The following is a 27,914-nucleotide window of genomic DNA, read 5'->3' on the forward strand; positions in this document are numbered from 1 at the left end:
ATAAAGTTATTTTTATCTTAAGGATCATTATCAACAAATTTTCTTTGGGTTAACTAATGAATTGATATAATGCTATTTTAATGAGTTTAAGTATCTTATTTTATTGTTGGTGTCCCATCCTTCGTGAGTGTGGTTTTGTAAATAATTATTTCTGAAAAACAAAGGGTAAAAAGTCATTAGTAAAATTGTATTACAATGGGTAAAGTAATGGAGAATGCACATGTGTTATCTGTTCATTAAGTAATTCTATTTTTTATTTTTATTTTTTAATCTATTAATTTCGAGAATTTCTAATTTGTCAAGTTTATGGCCTTTAGGTGCAATATGAATTATTTTTACATTATTTTTTAATTCGAAGGATGAGAATTGCTGCATGTGTCTAGTCAAAATACTTTTAACACTAGAAACTATGACAAAAGCAGTAGGCGGACACATCTTTTGGGAAGAAACAAATCTATCAATTTTGAACTGTGAGTTGTCAAAAGGTAATAGTGCGTCTTCCGATTCCAGAATATTGTACACAATGTCATTGAATTTAAACAAAAAATAAACAAATTAATCAGTGGAACTTCAAGCAGGGGGTTTTTTTCCCCTTATCTAACACTATTCTGTGTTTACTATATTAGTTTTATATCACCTGTCGATGGGAGGAGTGCTCTCCCGAAACTGTAGTAGTGTTCTTGTAAAATAATAAAAATTGTGTAATACTAATAACAAAGTTTAATTTTCATAATAATTTATAATGAAGTGTTACAAATTAAATGCCGATTCAATTAACAATAATACACACGTATGACTAGATTTTTGATTTTTTATATTGGATTTTTTACTTTATTATAAGTTATTTTTATGTTATTCATCATACATATACAGGGTGTTCTTTAAACCCTGTCACATCCGAAACCACGATGATCAGTATGAGCAAGAAGACATATTGGCACATTAAAATAAATTTTTAGAACGAATTAAATTTACAAAAATAAAATATTAAAAAAAAAACAAATGGTTGCTTACTTCTGCAGGGGACAAACGAGGAGGGAGGAGTCTGATATACCGTCAACCGCGCGGCGGCGCCCCCTCGCTTCTCCCCTGCAGAAGTACGCAACCATTCGTTTTAGTCAATATTTTCTTTTTGAAAAAATTGTTCGTTCTAAACATTTTTTTAAATATGCTAATATGTCTTCTTGCCCATACTGATCATCGTGGTTTCGGATGTGACAGAGTTTAAAGAACACCCAGTATCTTAATTTTTTTAGGAAATGCCCCTTGGGCGTTAATGAACAGAATAAATAAATGAGCCTTTGATTTTGTAGCCACTCTCTCATAATTACAATGTAATTTTCAGATTACCCGACGAAGAAGCTAACCTTATTACTGCGTATCACGAGGGCGGACACGCCGTAGTCGCCTACTACACCAAAGTAAGTTAAAATTTTATTCATTTAGCGTATTTTTTGGACCTCAAGGTGCACTTTTTCAATCTGAAAATTCAACCAAAAATTGGGGTGCGTCTTATCGTCCAAAACATTTTTTTTCTCTACAAGTTGATGGATACATTTTGGGGTGCATCTTATGGTCCGTTGCGTCTTATTGTCCGCAAAATACGGTAATTAATTAAAATTAAAAGTGAAAATTGTAACTTCAGACGGGGTTAAAAACAATTGCTAATGATATGGAAGTTATGGCTCAAAATAATAATTGCTATTTTTAGTAATCTGATATAGCTCGGTGAAATAATTGCTTATTCTTATGGAAGTGACATAGCTCATTGAAATAATTGCCAATATTTTTGCAAGTGATATAGCTCATTGAAATAATTGCCAATATTTTTGCAAGTGATATAGCTCATTGAAATAATTGCCTATTTTTATGGAAGTGATTTTTATTTTATTTTTATTTTTATTTTATTAGGGAAATCAACAGTTCTACATACATATTTTTAGTAAACGAACAGATATAGTGTATAAACTCAGAACCAATAACAGATTTCCACATAGTATACAAAGTTACTAAAGAATATATATATTACATATCAAATAAAAACATATAAAAATGTTATTTTCAAGTACTCAATAATCAAAGATTTTTTAAATATTAATTTTAAGAACATTAAGTTACTGTAAATTGGGCGGGATAAGGACAAAAATGCTTGAAGAGAGGATAAAGAGGGGAGGGGAGATGTACATATTTATTATTATAATGTCTACTAAGTTACATAATACATTTTTAGTTTAAATTTTAAATCTGACAGAGTGATGTTTGTATAATCTGATATAGCTATATATAGATTTTGTCGGTCTCGTAGTTTAACGGTCAGCGCATTTGCCCACCATGCAAGAGGTCTCGGGATCGATTCCCGACATGGTTGACATGAAATATTTATTTTAAAAAAAATAAAGCTGTTTTTACACTAGAATATTTCTTAGTCCCTAGACTGGTACCTGAAGCGTAAGACCGATCACCTTACCTTCATGTAACAAAAATGATCAAGATACGCTGCGATTGGTGTACCAATGCAGTGCCCTATGCACCATTAGGTGCGGAAAACGAATGATGATGATTTAGCTCATTGAAATAATTGCCTTTTTTTATGGAAGTGATACAGCTCATTAAAATAATTGCCAATTTTTATGGAAGTGACTTTGAAGATCTCATTCTAAAAACATCAAATATCAAAAATTTTCCATTATTGGATTTTATTATGCGCGCATGCATGAGAAGATGTATGAATGTTGTGGAAGCGAGATCTGTATGCAAAGACTAAGTGATATGGCAGTATATCCTATCTGCTTACCCTTACAGAAAACGGTGTGATGGTTTGATCGTTTGTTTGTTTTGAAAATTGTTGGTTTGTGACATTAGGTGTTTTTAAAATAAGGTCTTCAATTGCCAATGTTTGTTTAGGCATAGCTTAATAAAGCAATTGCCTATTTTTATGGATGTGACATTTATTTATTTATATATACGTCCAATGGGCATTTTTAAGGACATATTTATACATAGAAAATTATTATAAAGAAAAGTAGAAAGACACAATGGTATATAGTAGACTTTGTGGGAGTGGAAGCGGGAGAGAGGTGTTTATAATTGAATTTGATTCAGTGATCGTTTGAAAGAAGACAACTTGTTTTCAAAGAAATCAAGACTGGTATGTTTGTTCGCAGACCTGAGAATTCTGGGCATAGGGGAATGAAAACCATTGTTAGTTCTATGGTTATCGGTATGAAAGAGTAAGTTTTGTCTGAGGTTTCTAGTTGGGATATTTAGTTTTATTGAGCTCAGTAGTTCAGGCGCATCAAAGAGTGAGTTGAGAATTTTAAATAGGACTAGAAGGTCGGATTTATTTCAACGGTCTTGAAGAGAAGATATATTTAGGTAGTTTCTAACTCATTATACGTATATTAGTCTCTGGATAAGCCCAACCTCCAGCCTATCTTTCTCAAAAATCGATGTTGAACTGATTCAATATTCTCGATGTGAACATCATAATATGATGATTGATTGATGATTGCCAATTTTCATATAAGTGATATAGTCTCGATCTGTGCATCTAAAATAAACAGAGATTTGTGTCTTGTGTTTTAGGAATCTCACCCGCTACACAAAGTTACCATAATTCCAAGAGGACCTTCTCTGGGCCACACAGCGTATATTCCAGCGAGAGAAAGGTACCGTCTGTTATTGTTTTAAGGTTTTCACGGCCTTTCAGATACTTGTGATGTTTTTCAGGGTTGTGCCATATATTTTATAATTTAATTTAATACTAATCGTAATATGGACAACGTACGTTGGATTTTATTGTTCCAAAAATATTTCGAAAAATAGATCGATTTACATTGATCAATTTGTCCCATCTCTAATCGATCGATTTTATCAGTTTTTTCATGCAAACATGAAACCTTGTTTCTGAAAATTGACACAAAAATGCAAAAACAAGCCTTTTATAGTGTGATTAACACAATTATTCAACAGAAAATGAGACATTTATACTTTTTTCATGAACAACATCAAATGAATTATTTTTTTATTCGATCAATTTACATTGATCAATTTATCCCATCTCTAACGTTTTTGCAAAATTATGTAACCTTGTAAGAACGTTGTTAATAATTAGGTTTAGTTTAGTTTTTCGTTTTTTTTCTTTTAGTTTGAAAGCTTAACATTTTGAATTCTGCAAAAATGGGCCATCATTGCATTGGCCACGCCCCTTTAGTCCTTAAAATATAGCTTGGATTAGAATGACAGCTGTCGAACTAATTTCATTAGTGATGGAAAATTACTGATCACCGATCAAATCGATTTTATCAGTTATTTCATGCAATCTTGAAACTCTGTTTCCGAAAATTGATATGAAAAACGCAAAAACAAGCCTACTATAGTGTTGAACACAATTATTCACCAAAAAATGAGACATTTATACTTTTTTCATGAACAACATCAAATTAATTATTTTTTTATTTGATCAATTTGTCCCATCTTTAACGTTTTTGCAAAATAATGTAGCCTTGTAAGAACGTCGTTAATAATTAGGTTTATTTTAGTTTTAACACTGATTTTATATATTAATGTTGATTTATGTTTCAAGCATTGTATTAAAAAAATAAATTAACACACCAGAAACAAATGATTTTTCGTGTGTCAATATAAATAACTCCTTTGACGTTACTACAAAGTTATGTCGTTACTTTTTCTGACAACTGTCATTCTAATCATGTTACATTTTAAGGACTGTAGTAACAAATTTGAGCCATAGAATAGCATTTACGGACAGGCACCCACCCTTGCTTTTTAAAATGTTCGGGTACCTCTTCCTTATCGATTCTAGCTGATCTGTTAATTTATTTAAGAGCCGAGTTTTGTAAAGATAGAATTTTTGAAATGTTGATTTTACAAGAAAGGCCCCAATATGTTTATTTATCACGCTTAGTTTGTCCTTTTTTTGTCATACTATAATTAATAAATTTTGTCTTTTCTTCGTTCAACGTCAAAAGATTCGAGTCTAAATAACCCTTGATTGTGCTACTACTACTACTACTACCATCACGCCATTTCCCCGTAGGGGTAGGCAGAGAGAATGGACCGCCACACACGTCTATCCTGGCATACACTCCTAGCCTCTTCCACATTCATACATCTTGTCATACATGCCCTTCGGTTCTGTCTGCTTTTGACATGACCAGACTTAAGATTTTGGTTTATCTGATCATGCCACGTCTTCCTTGGTCGTCCTCGTCTAACGTTGCCGTTCATTTTTGCCATATATACTTGTTTTACCATTCTCTCGTCGTCCATTCGTTCTACGTGACCAAACCATCTCAGAGACCCTTTCTTAATCTTATCAATTATACTTGTCTCAGATTTACACTCTCGCCTGATTTCATCATTCGTAACCCTGTCATACATTGATTTCCCACACATTCGTCTAAGAGATCGCATTTCAACCGCGTTTACTCGGCTTTCATCCTTCCTCTGCCAGTTCCATGTTTCACTTCCATACATAAGTGTTGGGACTAAAACTCCGTTGTGCACTGCCAGTTTGTGATTGTGTTGATTGTGGAAAGCGCTTTTTCCGCTGTTTGGTGGGGTTATATGTTTACGGTATAAAGTTTGCTCGCAGTGAACCCAAACAATTCTAAAAAGCCACAAGATATGGGGTCATTGCTTACTTTGCATTTACAGGGCTTATGAGCTGTCATTGGCCGGTTTAAGTGGCCACTTTAACACTGTAACATTCACCATTCTGCCTACGTTTGAACATCCACATTTCCTCAACTCTTCCATCTGTTGACTTTTGTGAAATAACAGAGCTGAAACCTCTATCATGTGGGTGAGATTCATCCGGCTGAACCAATTCACCTACTAGGCAACGCATGAAAACAATTTTCCAATATTTTATACATCTTCTTTTACCAGGTAGTTAATTCAACAATGTTTTGAGTATGTCCAAATGCTTGCAGACTGGCTGAATTTTCTCCCTAGGGAATAGAATTTTACCCAAATGATAAAGGTTTTAGCTCTTTTACTTCACAAAAGTAAACAGATGGAAGAGTTGAGGAAATGCGGATGTTCAAACATGGGCAGAATGGTGTATGTTACACAGTGTGTAAAGTGGCCACTTAAACCAGCCAATGACAGGTCATAAGCCCTGTAAATAAATGCCTCGACTCCCATATTCCCTTCTCAAAAATGTTTTCCCTCTCTGTTGCAACAAATTTAAACATGAACAACTCCACAGGAAGAAAATCCAGCCAGTCTGCAAGCATTTGGACATACTCAAAACATCGTTGAAAATATGATTAATTAAATTTAGTAGACAACCTTCTGAACAAACGGGAATTTACACTATATGAAAATTCTAAAATCCTAAAATTATGTCAGGTACCACGTGACAAAGCAGCAGCTGCAGGCCATGATGGACACTATGATGGGAGGTCGGGCAGCCGAAGAGCTCATCTTTGGACCTGACAAGATCACCAGCGGTAAGAAACCAAAGCTTGAATCTCCTCACTGCTCCTATCATTTTTCGCCGTCAGATTAGACTAAAGTTAGGTCATCATCATCATCATTTGCTTTCCGAACCTAATGGTGCATAGGGCACTGCATTGGTACACCAATCGCAGCGTATCATAAACAATGTTGTTGCATGAAGGTAAGGTGATCAGTCCTACGCTTCAGGTACCAGTCTAGGGACTATGAAATATTCTAGTGTAAAAACACCCTTTTAAATAATATTTAATATCAACCATGTCGGGAATCGAACCCGAGACCTCTTGCACGGTAGGCAAATGCGCTGGCCATTACACCATGAGGCTGACAAAGTTAGGTACGTTGGTATTATTATTATTATTATTATGGATAACTTATATAGCGCCATTTTCTCAACAGCACTTTACAAAGTGAATCATAAAAATAAATCAATTTAATTTTAACTTTTTGAATTTGTAATTTAAGTATAACAATTTACTTCATTAACACATGCCATGGATTCATTCAAATGATTTAGAGAACAAGTGAATTTAAGATTTTTCTTAAACATCACTTCACTCTCACAGTTTCGCACTTTTACTGTGAGAGCGTTCTATGGGCCTACGACCGCAAATTCGCGTTCACCGAATTTAGTGCGCTGTTTGCGTAGAGGTATAATAACTTTCCTCTTGACGTAGATGTAGCTGATCTAAACGTTAAAAGTCTGTCAGCTAGCTCATCTGAAATGCAGAGTTCCCTTAGATATTCCGGAGCAGAGTTGTGCAGCGACTTATACATAAGCCAACAGAGTTTGTATTCCACCCTCTGTGGAAAACGTAGCCAGCGTAATTCCCGAAGTAGTGGAGTGATATGACTGAACTTAGAGATTCCAAAGATATGTCTCATATTGGTACTCATATATACTCGAAGTATTGCTGCGAAATGGCCGATATGAACATATTTTTTTTATCTATTAACATACATACAAATTTTTAAGCATATTTTTTAATCAGAAAATTATTGTTTCTTTCACCTGATTTTTCTCAATTTGCGTATGTTTGTTTCTGCGTGCAGGCGCATCGTCGGACCTGAAGCAGGCCACGTCCATCGCCAACCACATGGTGAGGGACTGGGGCATGAGCGAGAAGGTCGGCCTCAGGACTCTGGAGACCCCGAGGGGCGCCTTCACATCGGGAGAGACCCTGGGACCCAACACAAACGAGACGGTAAGTACAAAAACGCGCTGCTATTATATTTTTGCTCAGCTAGATAGTCCACCAATAAATATACAGTAAAACCCCTGTTATACGTTTTTCAAGGGGGCAACAAAAAAAGTGTAAAACTAAGGAATACTTTAAAGCGAGGAAATGAAAAATGTATGGATTAAAAGAAATTTCATTAAAATATAATTATTGTACAAGACTATACTAAATCGGCGGTCTCCGTGGTGTAGTGGTCAAGACGCTTGACTCACGCACGGAAGGTTCCGGGTTCGATTCCCGGTGAGAACACAAAAATTAAAATGTGATTTTTCTCAAGCCTGGGTGCTCTGTGATGTAATTCACCACTGTAATTAGGCCTCCTGGCCTGTTGTGGTGCAAAAAAAAATGTGAATGTAAAAAAAATACTGCAGAAAAATTGTAAGAACTGTCATGATTGGGGATTATTCATATTTACCAATGATATAATTAAAAATATTTTGTATTTTTTCAAACAATACTGCAATTAATTATTTTTTATTGAATTTAAAAAAAAACATGTATAATTTTATCTAGGTACTTACCTTAAAAACACAAAAGCAAAAATTTTAATTTTCATAAAATGCATACAACGATTTTTTATATGGTATCACTTTTTTTAGTATGGCACCACAAAATTTGAACTGTCATTTACATCGCGGACTGTTTCACACTTTTATGATAACTGTTAAAACTATCTCCTTTTTACATTATGTGTGCATAACATCAAATAATATTTATATTGCCAATTTTCCAAACTTTCTGCATCGTAATTTATTGATGTAAAGACTTTATTCTTCCTAAACATGCGCCAACTGCATGTCACTATTTAGTAAAATGTCACAATTTGGCACTTAAACAAAATGGTCAATTACACTGCACCTACTTTGAATTTAGTTTGAGACAATAATTTACACATTTTTTTTATCTACCTCGATTTTATTCTCCATTCACACGGCGGCGCGCGGCCCGCCTTTTGACAGATCGAATGAGTTATGTAAAATTTTTGACGTAAACTTGGGGTAGTGAAAAACGTAAAAAACAATGTTTGAGTATGTCCAAATGCTTGCAGACTGGCTGGATTTCCTCCCTAGGCAGTTGTTCATATTAAAATTTATTTCAATAGATAGGGAAAACATTTTTAAGAAGGGATTATGGAAGTCTAGGCATTTACAGGGCTTATGACCTGTCATTGGCTGTTTTAAGTGGCCGCTTTACACAGTGTGTTACATTCACCGTTCTGCCCATGTTTGAACATCCACATTTCCTCAACTCTTCCATCTGTCGACTTTTGTGAAGTAAAAGAGCTGAAACCTCTATCACGTGGGTGAGATTCATCCGGCTGAACCAAATCACCTACTAGGCAATGCCTGAAAACAATTTTCCAATTTTTTATACCTCTTATTTTACCAGATAGTAACTCAACAATGTTTGAGTATGTCCAAATGCTTGCGGACTGGCTGGATTTCCTCCCTAGGGAGTTGTTCATATTTAAATTTATTTCAACAGAGAGGGAAAACATTTTTGAGAAGGGAATATGGAAGTCTAGCCATTTACAGGGCTTATGACCTGTCATTGGCTGTTTTAAGTGGCCGCTTTACACAGTGTGTAACATTCACCATTCTGCCCATGTTTGAATATCCACATTTCCTCAACTCTTCCATCTGTCGACTTTTGTGAAGTAAAAGAGCTGAAACCTCTATCACGTGGGTGAGATTCATCCGGCTGAACCAAATCACCTACTAGGCAATGCCTGAAAACAATTTTCCAATTTTTTATACTTCTTCTTTTACCAGATAGTAATTCAACAATTTTTGAGTATGTCCAAATGCTTGCAGACTGGCTGGATTTCCTCTCTAGGGAGTTGTTCATATTTAAATTTATTTCAACAGAGAGGGAAAACATTTTTGAGAAGGGAATATGGAAGTCTAGCCATTTACAGGGCTTATGACCTGTCATTGGCTGTTTTAAGTGGCCGCTTTTCACAGTGTGTAACATTCACCATTCTGCCCATGTTTGAATATCCACATTTCCTCAACTCTTCCATCTGTTGACTTTTGTGAAGTTGTAATTCCTTATATTTCTTACTATAGTATTGAGTGAGTTTCTAGAAAACATATCTCAATTATCATTTGAATTATGTTTATATATATATGTATATTATTTTTCTGATAATTATAATACTACTCTTATTTTGTTTTTTTTTAATACTACTATATTTGAACATTATTTTGTTGATTTTAATGATACCATTATTTTGTATATTTGATAATGTGTGATTCTTAATTTTTATAATTTATATTTTAAAAATTATTTCTGATTATCTTTTTTGCATTGTATTCTTTGGAATTTTATTATTCATTACATTTACCTTTTTTTTTCTAGATTGTTATTTATTGTGGTTTGACACAGGCATAGCCTTAAATGCCTCAATAAGTTCATTAATATTTAAACTAGTGTAGTTTTTAATGAATAAATAAATAAATAAAAGAGCTGAAACCTTTATCACGTGGGTGAGATTCATCCGGCTGGACCTGAATGTTACGCACTGTGTAAAGTGGCCGCTTAAACCAGGCAATGACAGGTCACAAGCCCTGTAAATGCCTAGACTTCCATATTCAGTTCTCAAAAATGTTTTCCCTCTCTGTTGAAATAAATTTAAACGTAAAAAACGTTAAATGGGGAGAAAATTGGATGAAAATGAATGGAAACAAAATGAGACTCAAATATTTCGGTGTAAAAAGCGGTAAAACATAAAATTAAGGTTTTACTGTATATTTTTTTTTTTTTTTTTTAATTTTTTTAAAAAAAAAAAATTTTTTATTCATAAATTTCATAAAAAAGTACAAGTTTTTTGTAAAATTCTAAACATAACTACTTTTACACATCTAGTAAATATTATCACTGTAACTCTCCAAAAAAAGAGACTAACTCTTGCGCTTGGAGAGTGACTTACACTCTTTAAGTTGTTTATTTATAAGAGTTTATATAATTTTAATACGAGTACACGAAAAGAAAAATAAAAACATAGGATATATAAAGAAAAAATATAAAAAAATAATACCTTCATACTAATTAAAATTTAATGTTGTTTTTACACGAGTTCAAAAAATTTCTTTAGATTAACTTTAAATTTATTTATCGATATATTATTTTTAATAGTTTTTAGTTCATTAGGAAGATTATTATAATTTTTTACACCTTTGAAGACAAAGCTGAAGACAAAGCTGAGACAAATATGATTTTTTTAAACCACTGTACTTCCTCATACTCTAGGTCGACGTGGAGATCCGCAGAATACTCTCCGAGAGCTACGACCGCGCCCGAGCGATACTGAAGGCCCATTCCAAAGAGCACAAGGCGCTCGCCGAGGCCCTGCTCAAGTACGAGACGCTGGACGCGCAGGACATCCGGGCCATCATGGCCGGGGAGCGGCCCGCCATCGAGCTCACCTTCAAGGAGAAGAAGGACGATGTCAGCAGCAGCAAGAAAGAAAACAGCCCGCCGCTCAACGCATCCCCGACGCCCGTTCCAAACAATGTACCAGTCCCAGCATAGCTTATTAAATTTATAATATAATAGATTATCGAGGGTATTTAAATTTATAGTGGGGTGTGTGTGTATTGAATCTGGAAAAAGGACTAAATTATGCGTTTTTATTCAATTCAAAAGCGACACAATTTTTTAAGATTTTTTATTTTAAAACCACGCGAAAATTTACTATAGTCCTTAAAATATAGCTTGATTAGAATGAAAGTGTTCAGCAAAACTGACGACATAACTTTGTAGTAACGTCTAAGGAGTGATGTGCATATATTGACAAACGAAAAATCATTCGTATCTGGTATGTTAATTAATTTTTTTAGTACAATGCTTGACATATAAATCAACATAAATATATAAAATCAGCTTTAAAACAAAAACAAAACAAAAATAAACCTAATTATTAACAGACTACAACAGAGCTAAAGAACTTTTAGGGAAGGCCATATAGAAGTCCAGGCATCTATAGGGCTCACGACCTGTCATTGGCTGGTTTAAGTGGCCACTTTACACACGGCGTAACATTCACCATTCTGCTCATATTTGAACATCTATATTCCTTCGATTCTTTCATCTGTTGATGTTTGTGAAGTTAAAGAGCTGAAACCTTTATTTATGTGGGTGAGATTCATGTGACTTCTATATTGCCTTCTCTAAAAGTTCTTCATCTCTGTTGTAGTCTGTTGATTTAAACAGCTCCCCTGGGAGTTAAATCCAGTCCTTGTCTACAGGAATTTGGACAGACTCAAAATATTGTTGCTAATTATTAACGACGTTCTTACAAGGTTACATCATTTTGCAAAAACGTTAGAGATGGACAAATTGATCAATGTAAATTGATCGAATAAAAAAATAATTCATTTAATGTTGCTTTTGTGAAAAAAGTATAAATGTCTCATTTTTGGTGAATAATTGTGTTAAACACACTATAATAGGCTTGTTTTTGCGTTTTTTATATCAATTTTCGGAAACAGAGTTTCATGTTTGCATGAAAAAACTGATAAAATCGATTTGATCGGTACATGATCAGTGATCAGTATTTTTCCATCATTATTGCTGTCATTTTAATCAAGCTAAATTAAGTTTTGTGTCACTTTCATGTTACAATAGAGATTTCAAACAATTTTTCTCAAATTTCACTGAGAGCACATTAATTACATATTTGAAAAAAAGTTTGTATAACATGGCTTCACTTGTATCGTCGCCTTAATTTGAATATAATGTAAGTCACAAAATGATAACAGGAGACAAAAAATACTTTATGAATCAGTAGTCTTCTATGAAACTTCAGGGTGTTACCACTCCAATCAATTGATATTATCGATCGTCGTCGGTCGATCGTTGTGGTAGCTTTGGCTGATCGACAAATACCGGTTGACAAAATATCGATCAATTTCGTGCAGTAGGAACTGTCGATCGGTGTGGATTTTTTATACCAAATATTTAGATTTTTAGGTATACGTGATTTTTAAGTGTTTTGATGTTTTTTGTTGATATTTCTTGATAGAACTCCATAGTTAATGATTATGATAAAATTATAAATAAACTTATCTATGAAACTTCAATCAAAGTATTGCGCTAACTTTATCTGTTAAAATGTGTATTTCCTACTCTGTTGTATTTTGCCATGTGTTCTTTTCTGTTCTTTTCCCACCTTTTAAATAATAAAAGCTTAATCCCAATTCCGGTCCAAAAACTCCCAAAACTGAACTGCTTAGCAAACTAGTTGTAAATCTTTATCAACAATATTTTGAGTTTGTCCAAATTTTTGTAGACAAGTACTGGATTCAACTTCCTGGGGAGCTGTTAACATTAGCATATTACAACAGAGCTGAAGAACATTTGAGAGAAGGTAATATAGAAGTCTAGGCATCTACAGGGCTTATGAACTGTCATCGGCTAGTTTAAGTGGCCACTTTACACACTGTCGAACATTCATCATTCTGCCCATATTTGAACATCCATATTCCTTAAATTCTTTCATTTCAGCAAGAATGAGAGTCAACAATATTTTGAGTTTGTCAACATTTTTGGAGACAAGGACTGGATTCATCTCCCCGGGGAGTTGTTAATATTAACATATTACAACAGAGATGAAGAATATTTTAGAGAAGAGAATATAGAAGTCTAGGCGTCTACGGGGCCTATCATTGGCTGGTTTAAGTGGCCACTTTACCCACTGTGTAGCATGCACCATTTTGCCCATATTTGAACATCTATATTCCTTCAATTCTTTCATCTGTTGATGTTTGTAAATTCTATATTACCTTCTTACTGTTCTTCATCTCTGTTGTAATATGTTAATGTAAATATTTATGTTTTTTGTCCCCTGTTAAAATACTTATTTGATCTTATCTCCAAAATATGTAAAGAATAGTATAAAAACTGTAAACGTTGTAAACAATTCACCAGTCTTGAAGATGCCTACTTAGGCGAAAGTGCTCGTTGGTCAAAATAATAGAAAGTAAAACTTAACCAAGAAGTTTCATTGATAAGTTTATTTATAATATTATCATAATCATTTAAGTGTTTTATCTAAACAAATGTAAACTACTGTACTACTGGCCACCTTCTGACTTACGCTGTGTTCCGAGGAACGTGCATATTCTTTGAGATATGTATGTGTTTTTTGGAAAATGTTATTTATCTCTTTTCTGTCAACAATTTGTTCCTCCAAATGACATAGATAGATGCCATTTTGTATGGTTAATGATTATCAAAATTACAAATACACAAAAAAATGACTTGCATTGTATTGTAGTTAAGGAGACGATAGGTTTTTTGATTTTGGTAGATGCGCGAGTAAATAAATCTTGAAGTTCTTGTATATTTTAATGGATACCCAAGTTGTTAATATATTCTGCAGTTATGTGTTCTTTTCTTCAACAAGTGCCACCAATAAATTATTGTACACTTGGTTTTGCTCTCTAACTATCAAAAAAAAATACCACAAATAAACTAATTTTCACTACATGATAATATATTAGATCTATAACTTAAAAACCGGTGTTTTTTAGGAAATTTGAGCGTTCAATTCTGTTATTCGAAGTATTGTCCATCGAAAGTTACAACATTTCCCCATCAATAAACCCCCAGGTAATTATCAGGAACATACAAACCAATCAATCAAACCAAGCAACTTGCCAAGACATATGTATGGAGCATATTGATGTACGGTTGTGAGACATGGTGCCTTACCAAAAGAGATAAAAAAAGACTAGAGGCCTTCGAGATGTGGTGCTACATAAAAATATTAGGAATTTGCTGGAGAGACCACATCACTAATGACGAGGTTCTCAACAGAATCGAAGAAGGTAGGCACCTAATCAAAACCATCTCACAGAGGCGAGCCTGATGGATCGGCCACATGCGCCATGAGGGTCTCCTGCATGACATCATAGAGAGAATGGTTGAGGGGAAAAATTATAGAGGGCGCCCCCGACGGAAATGTTTGGAGCAAGTGTGCGAAGATTTGAACTGCGCCTCTTATGTCGAGCTGAAGAGGGCTGCAGAAAATAGAGACCAATGGAGGACGAGATGCAGAACTTTGCTGCAAACCAATCCCCAGGATTGAGACTGCAAAGAAAAAACAAACCAATGCTCATCATAATTTCAGAATTGTCGATCATACCGCGCAACAATCGATAAAAATGTGTAGTCAAATACACATTCCTTCTAGTCTCTAAACTGCTGTAGCCGAGCATACCCTGGAGAAACTCGGTCGGGTAGAGCCGAGGATAATACCCGCACTCTCTCGTGTAGAGATATCTCACAAACTTCTTTTGGATTTTCTCTATCATAAGAGAGTGCTTCAGTTCATGTGGCCCCCAAATCGTCGAGCCACTCTCATTACGAGCATCATTACGAGATCATCGAGCATTACGCTCTGCTTCCTGGCCCGTGACCTAAGCTCATTACGAGGAGCACATTCAGGCAATCCACAGTAGGGCTCAGGGCCTATCGGGGCTGTCACAGCTCCCAGCCTTGCTAATTCATCAGCTGCCTCGTTGCTGTCGATGTCTGAGTGTCCAGCTACCCAAATTAACAAAATTACACTGTTACTCTCACCGACACAATTAAGCGCCCGTAGGCACTCCGGTTAATTTAGAATTGATCTCGACAGAGTTCAGCAGTGATCAGTCTACTTTCATTCTTGTTTTTCCAATTCCATATTTTGTACGTTTATTTTGCCATCGAATGCGGATTTATCAAAATGATTTAGAATGCTCCCATATTTGTTAATCAATTTCTAAAAGAAAAACTTTTTATGATGTTTTTGTAAGTTTGTAATTTTGGCGTTAATCCTATGTTAAGATTTGTATAAATTATATTATCTATGTAAATTATATGCAGGTTTATCTACAGTAAGAAAAAATGTATTCTTGATGTATGTGTATATATTATAAATTCTTAATTTTGGTCAGTTTATGATTCTATAGGTCGGGAATAATCGAAGAGTGATTTTTCAAAGTGTTCTGCCTACTTTTGACATTACCAGACTTAAGATTTTGGTTTACCTGATCATGCTACGTCTTCATTTTTGCCATATATTCTTGTTTTACCATTCTTTCGTCATCCATTCGTTCTAACCATCTCAGAGACCCTTTCATTATCTTATCAATTATACCTGACTCAGATTTACACTCGCCTGATTTCATCATTTGTAATTTTTAATCCTGTCATTTATTGATTTCCCACACATTCGTCGAAGACATCGCATTTCGACCGCGTTCATTCGGCTTTCATTCTTCCTCTGCCAGTTCCATGTTTCACTTGCATACATACGTTGTGCACAGCCAGTTTAGCTTCGATTGACATATTCTTATTATCAATCACTGTTCATTTTGTTGCCCGCATTCACTCTCCTTTCATCATCTTTTTCTACTCTTCCATCTCTTGAAAACATGCTTCCCAGGTACAAAAATTCTTCTATTTGTTCGAGACATTCGTTGTTTACATTTATTATGCAGTTAGTAACCTCATTTCCCCTTTCAAATACCAACACTTTTGATTTACTTCTACTAGTAACTACGGAATACCATAAACACAGAATTTCATCAATTTGTCCATTACTAGGTTTTGAAATTTGACAGCCAGGGTACGAAATTAGTGTTTTTAAAAATAAAATGCATTAGAGTACCGACTTATGTAAGTAAAAATATTCAAGGACTAAAATGAAACCATAAAACCTGAAAAACATAAAAATAATCCTTAAATTACTGCACCTTCAAAATGTTAATCAATAAATATTATCATTTTAAGCAACCATGATAATCTATCGTATTCTGAAAATATCAACTTTTTAGGACATTCAACTTTCAAGTCACAACTTCTTGATGTCCCACGATTCACACAAATTTTACTAAGTATTATAGTGTTTTCAAGTATATATCCCTGAAATTACTTCGCTTAATCCATGTTTGCTCCCTAGGCCTGTCTGTGGCCAACCCCGTGTGTCCTACCAAGTCAGGTCCTTGTCCCTTTCAGACGTGAACCGACTAATTGTGAGCCGTAATATATGGCCCAGCGAGCCGTATGACGACGGTTGTCACCGGAGATTGCTTCGTCCGTTGTCTTACATCTTCATTCCTTACGGAGTCATACCACCGCACACTCGGTATTCTTCTGAGACACGTATTCTCGAAACTCAATAATTTGCTGTTTTGGACTATAGTGAGGTGCCACGATTCGTATCTGTAGAGGAAAATAAGTGTTGTGCGGACATTGTAGACGTCTGATCTTCAGTCAGCTTTCATACTCTTAAATGTACTGAAAAATTATAGTAAAGGTTTAACCAGCTCCCCTGAAAATGTGATAGTTAATGTAGGTGCCATAAATTTGCTCATAAAATTGTCTCAAGAAAGCGATATGATTGTCACCGTTAAAAAAAACTCTATACCTGTGTGTTAAACACTAACACTAATTAAACAGTAACACTAAAATTTATTTTAAAGTTTATGATTCCTACAGTTCTCTGGGATATGTTTAGTAAAATCTAACCTTTGATATGTACCAGTGGTTTTGAGATACTTGTAGATATAATATAAATGTTTAAATTGAACATATATAAACTATTCGGTAGGTTAATGTATAGAATACTTTAAAATGTACTGTTATAGAAAATACATTAAATTAATTTTAATTCAAAAATGGTTTAATTGAATATTGCTCCATATTTTTTTCATCTATGTAATGTGTGTGTAAAAGTATGTATGATAGGTGCACAGATGTCGAGATCCGTATATTATGTAAGGCTCAGATAAGTATTACCGACAAAATCAAGAAAGGAGCTCTGCGCTGGTTTGGACATGAGAACGAATGGACAGCGAAAGAACAGCTAAGAATATTTACAATGCGGATGTTGATGGATGCAGAAATAGAGGTAGACCGAGAAAGATACAGCATGACCAAATCCAGCAAATACTTGAAGATGGCCCTCACAAAAAAAATGTACAAAAGCTCAAATGCACACAGCGATCCATGGAAAGATCCATGCTTGGTATTTATTTATTGATATTTTTTTTCTTACAAACTATAATTAATAATAAAAATAATGTGATATTTTTAATTGAATCGGCATTCACTTCGTAACACTTCATTATAAATTATTATGAAAATAATGTGACCTCACTGGGGTTACCCGTGCCGAAAACACTCAACAATATACTTCTTTTTTTAATATTTTTACATTTCAGAATAAACAAAGAAGACTAATTTAATAAACCGAGATAATTAACAAAATGTTTAGACAGTTTTAAACACTACATATTTATGTTTACAATTAATTTATGTACATCTATATTATTTATATTACAAAACGCACAATGAAAGAACAAAAACCTAACATAAGGTTTACACTTGTGGAGCAGTTGATTCAATATTGGTTTGGGCGAATGAGACAATCCATTTTACTTCTACCTAGCTCCACTATCCATTTTTTTAAAGCCTTTTTGAACATTTTTTCGTTACTAATTCCTTCTTCTTCCACTAGTAATAGGTAATAGATAGTGGTTATAGATTTTAATTGAATAATACTCAAAATCATTTTGTCCGAAAGTGGTGTTAGTTTGTATTTGTTTAAGTTGTCTTTGTGTTGAGGATCTAGTGATTATATTATTTTTATGTGATGTATTGTAGGGATTATGTCTTTCATTATAAGCCTATAAGACAAATTAAGACATTAGGAACAGAACCAAATTAACTGATATCATGGATCGCGTAGCAGGACTGAAGTGGCAATGGGCAGGACATGTTGCGAGACAAGACCCCACAAGATGGAGGCCTTGGGAGAATAAGCGAGGCGTCGGAAGACTTCCAAAAAGATGGTCAGACAACATAGCTGCTATAGGGGGTAAAAATTGGTTCCAAGTAGCAACTGACTGAGGAAAACGGAAGAGGAATATATCCAGCAGCGGAGAACAGAAGGCCGAAGAAAAAGAAGATAGCAAAATAAACTATAATTAACAAGGCATACAAAATGACTGGATTTATCATGCGGCTGTGTAAATCTTTTAAAAATTTAGGTTCATTTATATTGCTTTACATAACATACGTACGCCCCCATCTTGAATATTGCACTGCTATCTGGTCTCCTGTTTATAAATTAAATATTAATAGAATCGAGAGTGTTCAAAAAAAAATTCCTGAAAAAACTAGAATACAAATTTCATTTGCATTTTCCAAATTATTTAGCTTCATTAAAATTTTATAACCTTGTTTCATTAGCACACAGAAAAGATATGTTTGATCAGATCCTGCTTTATAAAATTGTCAATAATAAATTCGATTCCCCGGAACTCATTAATCTACTTGCTTACCGTGTCCCCTCCAGGCCAACTAGACTCTCTGATATTTTCTATATTCGTAAATTTAAATCTAATCATCGGAAACATTCTACAATCCCTCGTATATGTGAAACATTTAACAAAAAATTTAATAGTCTTGATATATTTAACACTCCATACAATATGTACAGAAGAGAATTAATAGGCTTGATTCATGCTCTTCATTCATAATTCGTTTAATCATTAAATCAAATGCAATTTTCCACTCTCACTTTCCTTCAATCATCCTTTACTACTCCTTATCAATTTCCTTCTTTTCCTTTCCACTATCTCCTTATTTTGTCCATATTTATCTTATTTTAATATATGGTATATTTATTATTTATATAGTTTAAACTTCAAGCCGTCGTCGCTTTATTACAGTATTATTTAGTGAATACATATAATTGGATGGCAGGCCCTACTATGTATACATTTTATATAATTTTTTTTTTTTTAAATATTCATTTAACCTGTACATCTGTTTGTATTCGAAATAAATAAAATAAAATAAATAAAAAAATCATAAATACACCGCTCATTTTACATGAGTGCATAAAAAAATATGTATTTATCATGTTGTTGTTTATTTTTTTAATTATTACTGTTTGTACTTACCTATATTATTTTTGTCAACACCCCTTGGGCGTATTGTAAAATTAAATTAAAAAAACGAAAATTAAAATTATTGAAAAATTATCAAGCAATTTTCAAATTAAATATTAATTTTGCCCTTAAAAGCTTTCTTCCAAAATATGGAACAGCTTGGTGCGATTAAGATTTGTTTATGACCAAGTTATTGTTTGGCATTGCATAGTTATTGTGGTACTGAGATTTTCCCTTATTTTTTGACAAATGTGTCGATGCTTCAATGATATGTATTAAAAAATACTGCAGTTTAGATACACATGTATATTTATTCATAGTTCAGTTAACAATATTATAGGTACATAGGGTATGTTTTATAAAATAAAAAATATTAATAATTATTGTATTAATTACAGACAAAACTGTCCATTTTAATATAAAAAGAGTCAATGCCACATTGAGAAAAAAAAGTTTTAATTGTAGACCTAGCATACCAAAAATAAACCATGTATTGAGTATGTCCAGATGTTTGTAGACAGGCTGGATTTCACTTGATAGGGTGTTGTTAAGATGGGGAAACATCAGCTAGATTTAGATTAGCTCTTTCACTTCACAAAAGTCAACAGATGGAAGAGTCGAGGAAATGTGGTCGTTTAAGTATGGGCAGAATGATGAATGTTACACGGTGTGTAAAGTGGCCAATGACAGGTAAATGTAAACTGTATATGCCTAGACTTTTGGTAATAATTTTATTATTATTTTATTTTTGCACCACAACAGGCCAGGAGGTCCAATTACAGTGGTGAATTACATCACAGAACACCCAGGCTTGAGAAAAATCACATTTTTGAAAAAAAAATGTGTCCTCACTGGGAATCGAACCCGGAACCTTCCGTGCGTGAGTCAAGCGTCTTGACCACTACACCACGGAGGCCGCAACGGTTATCTTAATAACGCCCTAGGGGGCCCATCCGATGGCAAAACGATGCATCGTTTCGCCTCAATACGGCTCAAAATATTCTACTCGCTGAGATCTATCATATAGTATTTAAGATTATTTTTTAAAAGGCTTTCTAGCCAATTGGCAACATGGTGTAACTACAGAAAAGTTCTGTTTAAAATTCCATAAAACGTTTTAAAGGCGATCATCTCAGTTGGAGCTTTTTTGAGATGTATCGTTTTGCCATCAAATCAGTTCTTGTCAGAACATTTGGACAAACTCAAAATATTGTTGATTTCTTTTAGTCATTTTTATTTAGAATTTATTTCACGTGTAAAACAACAGTCTCACAGAAATATTTTGTTGAACACTGTAGATTTCATTAACAGGTTGACTGCCGATCATGTGTATGCGCGAGGTGTTGCTCACGCATTTATGCGTTATGACGGGATGATATTTCTATTAGTCAATACTCCCCTGGCAACAGACGTGTATTGACACTACGCTTGAACATAGTTATTTATTTAACAAGAAAGAAATATCACTTTTTTTTAACAATTTTAAATTAATAAGGGTCTATGAAATGCTGTCAAGTAAAAAAAAATTTTTTACATTTATTAACAGCGTAAAAAACATTTTTAATTCTGAAAAAATGGGCCATCATTGCATTGGCCACGCCCCTTTAGTCCTTAAAATATAGCTTGGTTAGAATGACAGCTGTCGAACTAATTTCATTAGTGATGGAAAATTACTGATCACCGATCAAATTGATTTTATCAGTTATTTCATGCAATCTTGAAACTCTGTTTCCGAAAATTGATATGAAAAACGCAAAAACAAGCCTATTATATTGTTTAACACAATTATTCACCAAAAAACGAGACATTTATACTTTTTTCATCAAATTAATTCTTTTTTTATTCGATCAATTTACATTGATCAATTTGTCCCATCTCTAACGTTTTAGACGTTTAACGGGGTAGAATCCCATATAGATGGACTGACCAAATAAAGGTGGCTACGGGGCTAAAATTTGATGAGTCAGTTCGTCGGGCTGAGGACAAACTGGAGTGGAACAGACTAATCAGAAGTGTTCATGGTAATCACGATCCTTAGCATTGAGGAACAGACTTGGAAGAAGAAACATTTTTAGTATGAAATAAATCATCACGCGTAAGTGCGTGATCAGCACCGAGGATGAAAATTTTAATCCCACTGGCTGTAGAACAAATGTGTAATTTTAATTTTTTGTTTTCAGACATATCTGAATATTTTTAATCACAAAATATTTCACTAAAAGTATAACCAAAAAAGTAATGAAATTCGGCATTCCCCACTCTTCAACATTGGCAGAGAGGCAGTCAACCTGTTAAAGACATGATTTTTACAATAACACTGATATACATTGATACATCTACTTGGTTACATTGAAAACATGTGCAATTAAATTATAATACAGAATTGAGCGAAGCCATGACATTTCAAATCCCTTTTAAACATAAACACAATTATATTTAGCAGTTTTCTGATGCGCATAATACATTTCGCAACAATATTTTCAAAAACCTGAAAATACTGTTACATTTTTCTCCATTACAATAGTGGAGCCAGAGAACGGGCATTCTTTCAGTAACATATCGTCCACGTCAGTTCAATACCGCGTATGAGCAAAAAAGAAAACATTTTTATGGCGTTTTTTATTGAATGGGACAAGCCGCATCGATTGGTTTTGAATTTCGAAATTAACCAATAGACTGTTTCCATTCGATTAAATTCAGTACCGCGAATGAATCCTCCCTAATGAGCAACACCACATATATCCTTAAATTCAATACAGCGGATGAGACATACTCGGTTTGCGTAAAGGCAACACCGTAAATACGCCATACGTGGCTGCCACAATTTCCTTCGTATACAAAAGTAAAAAAAGATTTTCTTAAATAAATCAACAACACAAAATAAACTGCATTTTTCTGCATCATTTTTACAAAATTGCAAGGTTTCCTGTTTCACCTTTTTTTGACAAATGGTCCATCCGCAGTATTGAACCTATCCAGCTGGATAGTAAAATTAGGCTGGATGGTTATTGAATATCAGTTTCATCTCTACTGTTTTTATTTTTGAAAATCTTTTATCAACTTTCCTGCAAGAGCCATAGCTCATCATTCGTTTAAACCTTTCTCATCATTCCATGTCCACTCCCTAGTTGGAGCATATGGTATCCACAAAGGGCCTCCATACATCTCTATCGGCTGCCAACTTCTTTGCGTTCTCCCAAGTCAGGTTCTCGTCCCGAAGTTCTGATATAAACTGCCGACGAACGGTCAGCAGTGGACGTCCGGGACGTCGACAAACCGATGCCTTGTAAAGTAGGCGAGCGTGGTAAGGCTCTCAGGAGGCATCCGCAGTACATGGCCTAGCCAACCGTATCACCTCTTGACGACAGTTGTCACTGGAGTTTGCAGCGTCAATTATTTTTTTACTTCATCCTGCACAAAGACAAACCATCGCATACCCGGGATTCTTCTGAGACACCTATTCTCAAAACTCAGTATTTAGCTGTTTTGGGCACAATAGAGGTGCAGCGATTCGAATCCATAGAGAATAGGTGTTATGCAAGCGTTTTATAGGTGGCATTTGGTTTTAACAGAGTAAATATCTAATCTCCAGACAGCCTTCATACTGCTGAATGTGGCGCCTGCTACTCCTAATTGCATTCCCAGTTCTTTTAGAAAGCTGCCATTTTCTTCAAACTTTTCTACCGTCGATATTTTTTACTTCCAGGGAATCTATACAACACTAGAGCATCTTAATTTGAATCTGTTGATTTTATAAACGTCGTACAAGAGGGTTTTTGATGTGAAAGCCAAAATTTAAGCCCGATATCCACGTCGGCTCAAAAATTATTATTGCGAATCGTAACATTAAATCACACGGTAAGAATGCCCATTTGAAATTATTTGTTTATTTTTACATCACTTTAAACTAATTAATAAAAAATAAGACAAGTATGGTTGAGATTATATAAACAATTAACAGGTTTTTATAAAACCAAATCGATTTATAAAAATATTAAATTCGTCCTTATAAATTGCAAATGGGAAAGTAAATATAGATTGTCCAGTATATTCATCCCGGGTTGGACATCTCTAAATTACAAGTTTATAGACAATAGGAAAAGAACTATTCAAATGGTCACCTATAATCGATTTTCTTGATTTGTGCCTAAATTTTATATTTAGTAAAATGTCATAACCCACAAAAATCGACGATTTTGAGTTTTTAAAGTATTTGGTCTGTATATCATTATATCTTTAGTTCCAAATAAAAATAGCATTTTGCAAGTAGTTACATTTTTTTTGGACGCATATTGTCGTATCTCATATTTTTTACAAAGTATACCATTGTATGAATCCTTGCGATAATATTCGTGGGACAAAAAAGATGATTGGAAGCGGCGTAAGTATCAGTTACAATTGTGTTCTCCGGGCTGGTCAGACGTCCGCCGCATGCACCCATTTTTATTGCTGTATTTTCCAATAAACCCGATGTAAAATGTTGAATGACTATTAATAATATATTTTATTCAAAGTCGAAGTATAATATCGTATGTCAATCGTACGATATTTTACTTTACATCATTTCCAAAGTATAACATCGTATCTGCATTTTTACAAAAACCGCAAAATATTTTAAGTTTTTCATTAGCTTTTACAAGCTAGATAAGCTAGATTTTAAAAAGCTAGATTTATTTTTTTAAATCGGTTCATATATAGATTTATGCTAGACAAAAATCTTCAAATCCTTCATGTAGTGTGGGTTACGATATTATACGTCGGTGTTGATATTTAGGTACAAATCGCAGGCACTTTGTTCTCGTAGGATCCACTTTTTAAATTCACAAACATCAACAGATGACAGAATTGAAGGAATATAGATGTTGAAATGTAGGCAAAATGGTGCATGCTACACAGTGGGTAAAGTGTTCACTTAAACCAGCCAATGACAGGCCCCGTAGACGCCTAGACTTCTATATTCTCTTCTCTAAAATATTCTTCATCTCTGTTGTAATATGTTAATAATAACAACTCCCCGGGGAGATGAATCCAGTCCTTGTCTCCAAAAATGTTGACAAACTCAAAATATTGTTGACTCTCATTAATTGCAGGATTGTTCTGTACCTGCTGTGATGTCTTTGGAAATAAACCAGGAAACTAGAGAGGAGTCTTTTTATTTGTTTTAAATAACCTTGTTAGTGTTTTACATAATCTTTGAGCCAGGCAAACGGGAGATCCATTTTTATACTTTCCTATTTACAAGATAGAGATTCACTGTGTAAATGGACGATTTAAACATATATTTTTTTTACAATAATTAACATTAAGTATACGAAATTAACATTTAGTCGCAGTTACTCGGTTTCTGCAAAGCATTTGCACAGATATAATAAGATACAAAAGCTCAAACGTACAAATGATAACACAATTGTCCCAGATTGATCAGTCAAAGTTTTAAACTTTTACACAAGTTTTGAAATTAATAAAAAACACACATTTTTGTTCCTACTTTTATTTAGAATTTCCTTTCTATTTTAAATTTATTAATTTCTGTTCCCAAAGATAAAAAGGAAGTTCTACGATCACGACGATATGTGTGTTGCTAGTAAGCTTTTATTGTTCTAAAAATTCATCTCTCGCTCGGACACAGACTAAAAAACTTAATGCGAATCGAACCAAAAATGTGTGTTTTTATTACTCGAAACTTATTAAAATGGAGTCCTAATTATCCACAGTTTAAACTTGTATCTGTTCGTGTGTCAGTTTCCCTCGTGAGGGGCACGCGGGGGACGGAGCCACCCACGCGGTCACTATCCTCACGAGGGAGGAGAGGCATCACTGCTCCGCGGGGGGCTCCAGCTCGGGCTCCGGCGCCGCCGCGGCCGCCGCCGGCTCCGCGCTCACTATGGCCGGATCCGCTGTCGCCTCCGCCAGATTCGTCACAGACTTCGACTTGAAACACTGAAAATCTACGTGCCGACTCTTCGCCTCTTCCTTCTCCCAGGACATGTGGATGAAAGGCCGCTGCACGTAATTGTAAATCACTTCCGCGCGCCCGCCCGGACGCTTCTTGACCTTTTCTTTGTAAGTCGGATACCCCTCGACGCCCAGACGTATCTTTTTCAGGCCACGTTCCTTCATGACCTGTTTCGCCACGTCGCGATTTTCGATATATTTGAAGAAACGATACAGCGGGGTGCTCAGCACCGTCTGCGAGTACTCGTCGCCCATCTGCGGCGGGTATTTCTGGTCCCAGTCGACGGCGTCTTCGTCCAGCAGCACGACGACGTGACACTCGCGGTCGCCGCGCCGCGCGGACGCCACCATCAGCGGCAGGACCAGCTCTTCGAGGAACGTCTCGAACTGGCGGCGCGCGCCCTCGTTGCTCAGCTCGTGGAGCAGCCCACGCAGATTCTGGCAGCGGATGGTGTCCGCGTCGAACGGCACGAGGAGGTAGTCGCAGGCCTCGCGCAGCTCTTGCACGGACACCGTCGGCGGGCAGCGGATGACGCCGCTGCGGTAGAAGTCCAGGATGGCGCGGAACAGCGTGGCGGAGATCCCGTCGGCGACCTCGAACTCGCCGCGCTCGTTCGTCCGCGCGAACTCCATCCCGGAGCTGAACATCCTGCCCAGCATCGTGTTGGGGTGCGCCGTGAACAGCGCGGGGTCCAGCACGAAGCGCGTGCTGTCCACGACCAGGGTGATGCGCTCCGCCAGCGCGGGGTTCTCGTCCGGGGCGCGCTTGGCGGGCGCAGCTTGCGCGGGGCGCGGCCTCGCCGCTCCGCCCAGCTTGCCCTTGAACAGCCGCCGGCTGCGCTCGTCGCTCTCCTGGTAGTCCTCCGTGTCGCTGCTGCTCTCACGATAGTACGCCCGTTCCTCGGGGGGGCTCGACATTTCACTCATTTCACTAATTTCGCTCATTTTGTGGCGTTTACATCACGCTGTCCTAGAAGGCGAGGGAACGAACTATTTCTAGGCAATCTACGTTCACTGAACTAAAAGATACTCGTGAAAAATACAACTCTCACTTTAGCCGTGACAAAATTTCGTGAAAAGTCATGAACTCTAGGACAAAGTGGACAAAGGATTGTCAAGTATTCTATGGCGTACGGTGAACGAGTGAACGAACTTTATGGCCATAGATAAAGTAATAGTACCTACTCATTTATTGTATGTTATGGGAATACAAAAAATATTTTTATCATGTTTTAGAGGGATTAAAATACGAAAGTAATTTTTAACGTTTGTCTTTAGAAATGGACGTTATATCAACTTTGTTTTTGAAAACTGAACATGAATATTATAAAATGATTCTAAGAGAAAAAATGAGGAATCGAAAATGTTAGGGTCCTTGACCTGTTTTTTAGTTCTTGATTTAATGTCGTCTTCTTAAAATAATCATCCTAAGTTATGCGCTGAAATATAATTAAACAGAGATGATACTTCCAAGACGATTGGTTTAAATTATCTTCTAAAAATAAGTGTTGTCGCGTCACGCATCATCAATATTGACGTAGCAGAGTGAAAAATACAAACTGTCCACACAAGTTTACTGTGAATTCAAAGCTGTATGTCACGCCCTTTTACGCTGCTCCTAAATGAAATACTAGTTCCTACCAAAGACAAGATAAGTTCCGGATCCTCGGTTGAATGGAACACAAGACGAATGCCGCATTTAGTGTGTACAGATACATCAATGAAGTCATAGGAAAATACAGTCCGTAAACTGTATAAGATCAAACTCCAAGTAATATATTTATTTTTGAGAGCAAATCATCCCAGAAATGAATGCCACATATAATATTCTGACAAGATTCTAATATGTTGTGATGTATGTCTGTGATTACAACAATTATGGATAGACCCGATATACCAAACAATCCAATATAAATATACAAGGTAAAATGTATTAAAAAAAACACTTTTGTTTATTTTGAATGAAATTATCAAAGTAAAAAGCTAAATCGGTTGTGATTTTAGAAAAAACTTATTAAAATTTGAAAATGTTTGTATGATTTGTGGTTTCCGAGTTGTACATACATTATTAAGTTATCTATACACCACAGCGATATGGAATATAACTAACACCGACCGCAAAACAGCACACAATAACAAAATTAAGATGTTTTTTACCAAATTCATAATATTACCATTTCCCTTCTTATGAACTAATTTTTGAATAATAAAAGTGAAGGGTCAATTTGTAAAGTAATGTTTTTTACTAATATTTTATACCTATTATACAAGAGTCGGCCTCGTG

General features: G+C 35.2%; 2 protein-coding genes across 2 annotated transcripts in view; one reads left to right on the forward strand and one right to left on the reverse strand.

Moving 5' to 3' along the window:
- YME1L (ATP-dependent zinc metalloprotease YME1L) overlaps positions 1-11,641 on the forward strand; it is a 28,266-nt gene extending 16,625 nt beyond the window's left edge. The window contains exons 10-14 of the mRNA XM_088235081.1: positions 1,346-1,421; positions 3,586-3,668; positions 6,379-6,479; positions 7,540-7,691; positions 10,980-11,641. Of these exons, the coding sequence (XP_088091207.1) occupies positions 1,346-1,421; positions 3,586-3,668; positions 6,379-6,479; positions 7,540-7,691; positions 10,980-11,261 (694 nt within the window). The 3' untranslated portion in view covers positions 11,262-11,641. The remainder of the gene's footprint in view (positions 1-1,345; positions 1,422-3,585; positions 3,669-6,378; positions 6,480-7,539; positions 7,692-10,979) is intronic.
- A 13,171-nt stretch (positions 11,642-24,812) lies between these two features.
- Positions 24,813-26,771, reverse strand: mri (BTB/POZ domain-containing protein mrityu). Its single transcript, XM_088235080.1, has one exon. It carries the CDS (start codon positions 26,573-26,575, stop codon positions 25,490-25,492), a length of 1,086 nt encoding a protein of 361 aa, XP_088091206.1. The 5' UTR covers positions 26,576-26,771; the 3' UTR covers positions 24,813-25,489.
- Positions 26,772-27,914: the final 1,143 nt, after the last annotated feature.

The sequence above is a fragment of the Micrasema longulum genome, unplaced genomic scaffold, assembly GCF_059751315.1.
Source record: "Micrasema longulum isolate JH-2025_06_02 unplaced genomic scaffold, ASM5975131v1 h1tg001324l, whole genome shotgun sequence".
NCBI classification, from domain to species: Eukaryota; Metazoa; Arthropoda; class Insecta; order Trichoptera; family Brachycentridae; genus Micrasema; species Micrasema longulum.

Bases quoted from the DNA above. Each gene is read 5' to 3' on its own strand.
- mri (XM_088235080.1), bottom strand. From the start codon at position 26,575: ATGAGCGAAATTAGTGAAATGAGTGAAATGTCGAGCCCCCCCGAGGAA.